The sequence below is a fragment of the Lepeophtheirus salmonis genome, chromosome 13 (genome assembly GCF_016086655.4).
Source record: "Lepeophtheirus salmonis chromosome 13, UVic_Lsal_1.4, whole genome shotgun sequence".
Taxonomy (NCBI): Eukaryota; Metazoa; Arthropoda; class Copepoda; order Siphonostomatoida; family Caligidae; genus Lepeophtheirus; species Lepeophtheirus salmonis.
Genome location: NC_052143.2, coordinates 778,323 through 789,161, shown reverse-complemented (window position 1 = coordinate 789,161; position 10,839 = coordinate 778,323). Strand labels below are relative to the sequence as shown.

The 10,839-nt window shown below is 28.1% G+C and overlaps 1 protein-coding gene across 1 annotated transcript in view; it reads right to left on the bottom strand.

Annotated features, from left to right (window-relative positions):
• Window positions 1-1,300: 1,300 nt before the first annotated feature.
• The window catches only part of LOC121128597 (uncharacterized), a 32,848-nt gene continuing 23,309 nt past the window's right edge, over window positions 1,301-10,839 (bottom strand). Inside the window, exons 2-3 of the mRNA XM_040724191.2 lie at window positions 4,533-4,683; window positions 1,301-2,795 (exon numbers count right to left, since the gene is read on the bottom strand). Of these exons, the coding sequence (XP_040580125.1) occupies window positions 2,559-2,795; window positions 4,533-4,683 (388 nt within the window). The 3' untranslated portion in view covers window positions 1,301-2,558. The remainder of the gene's footprint in view (window positions 2,796-4,532; window positions 4,684-10,839) is intronic.

The window sequence follows — 10,839 nt, the reverse complement described above, 5'->3', positions numbered from 1 at the left end:
TGAAAACTTTTACCTATTTGATACTAAAGAACAACTTATATTTTTGGAATATATTTGATTAGTTCATAAATAAGAATGTATCCTACAAAGTAAACTAATTGTAAAAGTAGATCCATTTGTACCAATGTATATGTAGGAGTTCGACTTGTTTAGATGATATTAAATATTCATCATAGTACCTTGTATTCTTTTTCCCTTTTTATTTTTGTATAAAGGAATGATCATTTTTACTCAGTTAAATTAAAGATATTTAAATCATAACATTGGTGACCATTGTGTCTGACGGAGGAACGCAGCTCACAAATTCATTATGGATGGGTGTTTGCAGGACACTTGGGATTGCAAGCAAGAACACAACCTCGTATCATCCAGAGTCCAACAGACTCATAGAACGTTTCCACAGATCATTTAAGACCAGGATAGTAGCACGAATGCTGGAAGAAAAAGAAGACTGGATCAATGCACTACCACTAGTTTTATGGGGATTGAGGAAATCAGTACCAATATACTCGGATAGACTCCCTGGCCTTTAGTTTCTTTAACGCGTCCACCTTTACTTCTGGCAAACTCGACGTCTAAGGTTTCTTTAAAACAATGAAAAAAATAACACAAGTTCCTCCAAGGGACTTAAATAAAGGACCCATTAACAAACAATTAAAATAACCGTAAACCTCCTACATATACATTCATCAGAACAGATCTAAAATTATATGATTTTAATAAATATTATTAATGGGAAAATTTAATTTAGAATATTTAACAGTTTTTTCAAAAATCAAAAGTCATGGTCTATTATGACTGACGTTGGATTAAACATTCAATTTCACAATGATTCAAACATCCTTACAATACGAAAAAAGAATTATACTAATCAATAACATCTTAGGTTATGAATTTTGTCTGTGTTTACTAAATCATGTGTCTATGAAATAGTACAACAGCTGCAGGAAGGGACAAATTTGGCTATATACCTGTTAATGCCATAGCTTTTATAGCTAGTTTAATTTGTTACAATAAACATAAGACACCATTTGCATGGCCTAAATCGTAAAAACTTTATATCAAGTGAATCTTTAATTAGAATTACATTATGAAATCAGGGATTTCCCTATTACAAATTTTTACCACATGGTTATTTTTCGTATTTGGACAATCTACTTTACTACGAATATTTCTTTTTATTCTAATTGAAAACTCCAGATATATTCTATGTCGTTTACACCCTGATAATGTGTTTCTCAATCTGATGAATTTTATAAACTATCAAAAAAAGACGATGTACATGCAAACAAAAAATAAATTTTGATATAAAATTATATATATTTCATAATTTTAAACAATAATTTGATAGTTACGAGTTGAAAATATATAACACGAATATAATTCAATTAAAGGAAAACATAATTTTATATACATTTCATTTTAACAATACATATGTTATATATAATTACTATTCAATTGTTAAGATATACGTTTAAAAAATTTCTTGGAAATTACGAACAAATTATTTCGAACTCATGGATTGCTTTTAAAAAATTATACGCATGATGACATAAAAAATGTTTTGGAATGGAGTTTTAGTATTGAAAAATTCATTTGAAAAAAATTGTTTTAAAATACGTAAAATAAGATCCAAAAGATCTTTAACACAAAGGATATGGATATGTTAAATAAACATACAGGTCAAGGTTATTTCTTTAAATTTAAAAATATATGCTACGATGTTTGATTTTTTTTCGTTTTTAGCAAATACATTGAATATGATCACGCATTTCTTTCATGAAAAATTTGAACCAAATAGCAGTGCTGAGAAATTTTATCTCAGTTTCAAACATACTAAGGTTTAATTACTTTACTTAAGGATTGAAATTTGGCTATTGAGACTTTTTGGATCAAGTAAACGTCAGAAAAAGGTCAGAATCTTTACAAAAAGTATTTTTAATACTCAATTACGAATTATTAAATGGATTTAGTTTATTAAGTCTTTTTATTCGAAAAAAGATCAGTAAAAGTTCAAGAAAAGATTAAATTTATCTTAACTGAACCTGATTTCAATCATTCTAGTAATAAATGAACATTTGCTTATAACTTGGGACACAAAAGTTGTTAATTTGGGTATTATTTATTTTAAAGCGATTCTGATGCACATACAGCAAAAAATGCAAGATTTGGTAATATTTGCCTTTTTTGAATAATTAATACAACACTTTTGTGAAAAAAAATATAACGTATTTTCCATATGATATTTATTTAGCTTAATTTCTTGTATTATAAGATTTGGAATAACATAGAGTGTCTGTATGATATTTATGTTAAAACATTCATTTTTGAAAAAAAATTGTAAAATTTATGAAGCTGTGGAGCTACCTAAGATATATTTTTCAAAACCGTTAAAGTTTTAAATAAATATATATATATTTTGCCTAAACAAAATATTTGACACCCTAGCATCTCCAAATTTCTTAAATTTAAGAAATAACCTCCACCCTAATGGATATGTTAGATAAACATGGATAAATAACAAAAAAATACAGATAATATATTCGTATTAATTCCTCTCATACGGGTTCTACACCCTCTTTCTCTTCATCAAATAACATGAGAGTTGAACATGAAGCTTGACCATTCCCATTGTCACTTACGACCAGAAGAGCTTCCTCTCCCTCTATATCCTCACTATCAATAAAATGAGGATAGCGCCCTCTGAGAGCACCGTTTGTTGCGGCGTTTAAGGTTGCACGAAAGTTGGAAGAGACAAGCCACATCACTACTACCACATACACAACGACGACCAGCTGAAAAATAAAATAAAAATAGATAATTGTGAGCTGAGAAGTTTGTTTGATATCACATTTCAACATCTCCATATTTACACAAATCATTTCTTATAGGAAACCCTGCATAATCTAGCAAGTTGGTCATAATAAATACCTATTGCATCCCTGACCCTAAATATTTAATATGGTGCTATGTAATTGTCTTCCTAGTAAATTCATTCCATGTCTTATCGTTCCTAGTAACATAATTCTTCGTAAATTCATCCTCAGATATTTCATTCCACTTTAAAGAGGGATATTAAGTGACATTATAAACTACTTAGAAGTTTTTATAGAGGGTGGGCTGGGCAGTCGGCACTAGAAAGAAGTGATGAGTAATTCATGGCTAATGACGAATGGGATATGGATATGAAAGATTGGGGGTGTTTATACATTAGGAAATAGAAGAAGAAGTGTATTGTAGGAAAATACTTCTATTTCCAAAGTTATACATAATATCCACGGATCGGGATTCCATTCCTACTCATTATTAAGATTTACCGTGACGTTATTTCTAACCCATAAACATAATAAAACATGCATATCCGTCTAGTCACTAGTGATCTCGAGTACTGACTGTCCAGGCCTCCCTATACCGCCCTACACAAAACTACTAAGTAGTTTAAAAGCATAAACCGTATGATGTCACTAAATATCCTTCTTCAAATTGGGAATGAAATATCCAGGGATTAATTTCATAGAGATTAAATTTACTGTGAATGAAATTACTAGGAATGAAAAGAGAGGGAATTAATTTACTGGGAATGAAATTACCTATTACGATTGAATAAAATTAAGTCAATGCATGAAAAGTAGGTTTATTTTAAATTTCAAGTTTGAAGTTTTCTAACAAAAAGTTTGAACTTGAATTACTTTAATGTAAGTGATGGCATTTGTTATTTTTAGTTATTTTTTTTTTGTAATACGACATAATTTTACTGACATTAAAATTTACATTGCATTTTTTGTCAACTGTCAAATTTTACTGACATTAAAATTTACATTGCATTTTTTGTCAACTGTCAAATTTTTGACTAATCTTCCCTTAAATATTATTATGCCCATTGCTTTGCTGAACTCAAAGTAGTGCTTGTAATGATGTAAAAAATTTCTTAATATCATTTCATGAATAGTTTAACAGTTGAAAATAATTTGTTAATTATCAACTTATTTCGGACCTTTTTCCGAACTTTTCAGGAGGAACATTTCCAAGGTACAATCAAGATAAGTTCATGATAACTCATGACGTCATTCATATGCGAGGGTAAAGTAAAGAAATATCACATATATTAGAAAGAAAAAAAATGTGTGAATAATAGCAAATTTTTTCCGTAACAAATAGTTTGAGAAACACTGATATAAATTTTAATAATGAAAGTATTTATTTTTTTATTTATTATAAATTATATTATTCTTCATTTAATCAAACTTCTAATGAACATCACGTTAAATACATATTATTTTTTTCAATTGGTTTAAATAAATCATAATTGTTCATTATTTAATTGAAGCTCATTGAAAATAAGGATATTTTTATACATCCCAAGTATTTTCAAAAAGAATATCTCTAATGAGCTTCAATTAAGTAATGCACAATTATGATTTATTTAAACCAATGCAATTCCTTTTACAATAAAAGTACATTGTTGATGATTTTTCGAAAAAATATATACATAATTTTGCATAATTGATTAGAAATGAGAGAATAAAACTTACTGATATATAAATAATAGCGTTGCGTGTTTGATCAAAGGTATCTGAATGAAGAAGGGATTTATCTGAGGTTGGGTGATGGAGATGGGAGTGTACCATAGATGCATGTTCTAGTGTTGGTAGTAAGGCTTTCTCACATTCTTCTTGATTTAAACTGAAATAAAAGATACAAAAATGTACTTTTACATAATAAACATCATTTTGTAATATTTATACAACCGCGTAAACATCCTTTTTATCGTTTCGAAATATTTTATAAGGATTATTCTAGATAAACCGAATTTAAAGACTCTAAATATTGTAATTAACAAAGTTTGATTTTTCAAATTCAAAGAACAAATATTTATATCGAGAATTGAGAGCCATATTTTACATAGTTACTCAAAAACTACAAATAATAGTGTTATGTCCTATTTGTTTTCCTGGAAGTCTAATAATAACTGTAAATACTTCATAACAGAGAAATTCAGAGTTTTGAAATGAATTTATCATATCCGTTTTATTCTTTAAATTGGAAAACACTATTATTCACAAACTGAGCATGAAGTCTAACATCACTGACATGCAAGTAATTCGTTTAGGGATCTACTAAACGCTTTGTCGATCATAACACTTGAAATTTGTAAGTGAATCAGAAATACCAAAAAAAAAAAAACTTTTCAAAATGAGATTTTCAATATTCAATTAATATTGTTTTTTATAATTATTTGTCTTTCATTGAAAATTGTACATTCTTTCATAATTGTACCCTCAAAAATAAGCTAAACCGCATTTTTTTAAATTTTCTAATTGCAGAAAAATTCAGAATTTTTATCCAATGTGCCAACACAATTTAAAATTTAGATTATATTTTCTTAAATTAGCTCAACGATACCAAATCTATTTTTTTGTTACAATTAATCTCTAAGAATCAAAGTCCTTTCATATCCAGTGCCTCACAATTTCAGGTATCAATCATCAGTTAACTCTACTCAATAATTTCGAAAATTATTATTTTATTAATTAAACTAAATAGTAAATGATTTAAGTTAAATGAATTTCAAACATGGAGCATTCAAATGAAGTTAAAAGAAAACTCTGGATGATCCAACATCTTGGTTTAAATTGATACATAAATGAAAAGAATTCAATACCGAATACTTTTCAATTACTCAAAATTAATTTTTATAGAAAACATATTTGAAATATTTAATTGTTTTAAAAAGTGCATAGCAATTTATAAAAAAAATTCAATTTTTGTTTTTTGAAATAAAATACTTTCCGAAAAAAATTTCAAAAATTTCCGGTTAGTTATGTGATGTGCTTTCCTTAAATGCGATTTTTCAAGACCGATTCATTTTGTCATTAAATATATTAAATAAAAAAATTTATCTCTATGCATGTTTGAATAAAAAACCAGTAATTTTTTAATTAGGAAATGTAGCATCAAATATGTGTAGCTAAAACTCAGTCAGGTAGTGATCTAAGGAATTAAGTACTTTCTGGTTCTTCATTTATAACGTAATTTATTTTTCTCCAGCTGTTATTATTATTATTTCATTCTTGAGGTGAGAACATATAAGTATTAAGTAACTGCGAGTGAAAAACTGAGAGTGATACTCATTATTTTTTCTGAAATTATCTGATATATTATAAAAGCAAAGTTGGCCTGTTTGTTGCCACCTAATAACTCCTGGGACCATCAAAAGTGACTGATAGATTAAAATAGCTTTCACGTTTTAGTAGTTCGTCTGAAAAAACAACAACTCGAAAGAGTATGAATATTTGCAAAAAAATTATCTCTGATTAATTTCTTATCGTCTCAGAAAATTATTAAGAGTATTTGATTGTTATTTTTGTATATTTCTTTCATGGTTTGTGAAAGATACTCATTTTGTATTTTAAATTAACTATATACTAATAAAATGGCTAATGTTCACATTAATTTTCATCATTTGCTCTCAATAATAATAGGCAAAGTAAATCGATTAGAAAAAATAAATGATCAATATTATTTTAAGGCTTTAATATAAATTATATTCTGTTAAAATTTATTAATTTTCATGTAGAATGAGGTTAATTGACTATTACATTCCTCTTCAAAAAAAAAAAATAATAATAATACTTTTTACATGTATAAATTACCTCATTATGAGTAGAATTTAGGTAACAAAAACACAAAGTCGCCATTTAATTCTATATTCCTTGAAGAAAGTTAAGTTTGAAAATGTTTTTTACAAACTTATTGAGTATTTATACGCAAAGGAAAAAATAAGGACCTTTTATGGTAGGATATCTAACTTGACTTTTTCATTAAAATAAATAAGCTTATTAAATTTTGTTGCTTCAAGAGAATTATTTAAATACAATATGTAATGAAATATTCAAACAAAATCAGTAAATATTATAATATTATTTTAAATCATGGAACATTAGATACTTCTTTCTTCTTGATTCCAATATTTGTAGTTCGTTTGATTCAGAAACGCCAAAAATTTATATTTAAATATTTTACAAGACAACTCTTTTTCCGCAAATTTTTTAAACGTCAAATTTTGCAACTGTCTCTGTTGGTAGTTTTTGATATGGTTAAACATGGAACTCCAGATACCTGGAATTATGACGGCACTTTTGCATTTCCCGAATGAGCACTTTTTTATTAGTCGGCACAAAGTTGACATTTGGATACTAATAAAAGAAAGAACTGAAAAAAATACATTGGAATAATTGATACTTTTTTATTAAACCTTTAGTATTTTCTTACAATCTTGGGTATGGTTTTTAAAAGGATTGAAAAGTCTGTATCAAGGAAGCAAATGATATCGCCGGCCCAAGATTAATCAGTATTTCTAAGCTTGCAAATCTTCATATTAAGCACTCCATACCGGGTGGCAGAAGAAATTAAAATTGGGGTTACGTCCTTGTTTTAAATTTCTTGTTCCTTAGTTAATTTGTGAGCAATTAGCTTTTTTTGCATTTAGAAGATCATAATTTCAGGCCTTACGTTTTGTCTGGACTATTGTTTGCATGTCCAAATAATAAAATTGATCATAGAAACTTTTCATTCATTCCTTTCATATTTAAAATAATATAAGTTTTTAAAATTCTAATAGATGAGAAATCCGCCAATGCATGAATGGTAGAATTGTACATTTTCCTACAGTCTTTGCAAGGACAGTCTAAATAAGTAAGTCCATTGACGATTTGGGGCTGAGCCGTGAATTGTCTACCCTCTGCGGTTCGATTAATTGAGCTTAAGATCCTTGTCTTCCATGATTTTGATAAATCCAACTTTTTAAGATAATTATTGACAATTTTATCGATCTCTTCTGGAGTAGCTACACCAAAATATATTGTCAAGTGCCAAGGCATTGGAGTGACATGCTTTTTTGCAGACGTCATGAAGGGGAATTTGAATTTTTCCTCACCGAAATGGGCTATTCTCATTGATATTGTGTATAGTAATTATGTTTTGTCTTAATACTCAAAGTTATAGTTGTCTAGGGACAGTTCTTTTAAAAAATATTTCTTTTCACAATTCCCACAAATCATATTTATAGTAGAGTGAGAGTGAAATTGAGGAATGACCTTCTATAAAATTTCTTGTCTAGCACCCCAGGAGGGAGAAAATGTTGAAACATATAAATTAGTGTTGTGAGACCCAAACATCATCCATCCGTAAACAGGACTAGAAAATAAAGCCAAGCGCCACTCAATACTTGAATTTGTTGTCAGGTCTATAAAAATCTTTTGATAAATTTTATGTAAAATTCTTACAATATTGCCAGTCCTTCTCCCATTTGAGATTGAAGCCTTTTACTGCTTCTATGTGCCTTTGATGGAACAACTTTCCCAAGCAAATTTATTCTTCATTCATTGCAACTTCTGTGTGGAGAAATAGGCTTATAACCTACCAATGGAATCACCAGGTTATTGTAAACATGGATTCTTTTTTGTAGATTGAAGGATCTCTAACCTTTAATTTTGATAAAGAAACATAATTTTGATGATAGCTTGTACACATACCGTAACCTCTCAAAAACAACTTTAAAACTTGGACAATTCTTTCCCAGAATCAAAATTTGTTTCCATTAATCAGTCGATGTTTTAAAAAAGACAAGCTTTCCTTGCTGTTGGAGATGCATGTACAAGACACATTCAACGTGAACTGTACTACAGATCGTGATTCGGAAATTGAAGCTGATGTCGTCATGTCAAATTCTTTGGCAAGCAAAATGGTTTTTAAAATTCATGAATCAGTTTTAGGAACATATACACCCGTACAACGTTCCGTTCTCCCTTTTAGAATTAAAATAAGTATGCTAACTACTGTAATCCTAAGAATATATGACTAACCGCAACATTTACTCCTTTTAACTGTTATCTAAGTCACCACGAAACAGCAAGGACTCCCACACAAAGTATTAAAGCAATTATAAATAAATTGTTGACACTGCCCAAAAAGTAATGCAAATACAAAGTTTTGTAAATTACTCTTGAAGTTGCTGGCAAATACTTTATAGACAGCGGATCTTATTATTTTTTCTCTGAAACAACAACAAAAACAACTGACCATATTATATATCAAATCTTAGGTGACACTTATAACGAAATTGGAAAACTCTTTGAAGAAAACTTTAAATGTCAATTACATAAACAAGTTCAAGATTCACGTAATCTCGATCAAAAAATAAAGAATATAAATAACCTTTCTTGATTATTAAGGTTATGTATTTTATTATAAATAACTCATATAATTTTTAGAGCGTAATTATTAATCAAATATTATGGAGTATGGTTTTAATTAATATTATATTGTTGTTGTTTATTCTAAAGAAAAATAGATAACCTTCCAAAACATTGACTTTTATTAAATTAAATAAGATGAATCTTATTCAAAAGACTTGATAATAATGAACTGCACAAGAAATGAAAATTGCACATATACAAATTTTTAGACGAATCATAACTTAAGATTAGAAAAAAACATTCATGACGCCTCTTTTCCATATGGTATCTTTAGTTTTACCTAATGCTGTGTTAGTTCATAATTATTCGATGTAGTACAGAACCGATTTTTAGGACTTTTGGCCTTTTGGACTGTCAGTAGGGTTGTGTCAGTCCCTATTTAGTCGGTTCAGTCCAGTCTAGTTTTTGGGCTGGTCCTATCAGTCCAAATTGGTCTTTCAGACTGTCAGTACTAGAACTAATTTAAAAAAAGAAGAAATCAAGTTCGATATCTTTTAGAGTAGGACTGAACTGGACTGGAGCGAGACTAAACTAGACATAACTTCAGTCGTCTAGTCTAAAGTAGGACAACACAATACTTTATCGTCAGTACTAGAACTGATTAAAAAGAAAAATGCTTGACGTCATCAAGAACCAAAGTTTATGAGTTTTTAGGATTGATATGGAGGACTGAACTGAACGGGACTACAGTCTACAGTGCTAAATAAGAACTGACAAAACAGTAGTTTTTACCCCTCAAAGTCTTTGTTTTTTGTTTATAGCTTTATTATTTCAAGAAAAAAGCTCATTGCAACTATTCCCTAGTATTATTTTGTAAAATAAATAAGTTTCAATGTTAAAGAAAACAAAGAAGAAAATATTTTTATAAAAAAAGTTCGTCAATAAATTTACATATTAATATAAGAATATTAAAGAAGATAAGGTTTTGATGGATGTATTTGAATTATTAACTAAGTTTTACATCTCACGATTATAATTTTGTCAACATTATCTTTGTTTCTGATCAAATAAAAATATAAATGTTTTGCATTATTGAAAAACCATTCAGCTCAAGAATGGAATAGTATAAATATCCTTTCCAAACGAAATTAATGTCTACATTGGCCAATTTTAATACAAAGTAACTGTTCATAGCTAATTATCAGTGATCTTTAAAATAAGGAAGACAGTTTTGTATATGGTAGGAGATACTTAAAATACCTGCAACATGTATTATTTCTAAAGCATTAAAAAGCTACATGTGTATACTTTATACACATTATATTTATACATAAATATGTTTCTAAGAATCTATTTTCTTTTTTTTTTATTAATTAATTTATGGGGTTCTTAATATATAAACACTAAATATAGTAATTGACCATCTACTGTCGTTTATTTATTTATTTTATACTTACTTTATATCGGTAGTTATTTTTTACCTTAACAAATAAATATAAACATTAATGTTCCCATTTGAAAGTATGTCTTTAATTTTCTTTTGTACATTAAAAACTCCAGGTATGTCAATTTATCAACTGTCTTTTCTCAAAAGAATCCAATTACTTTTTACTCGAGCATGAGATATAGCAAATTTACTAAG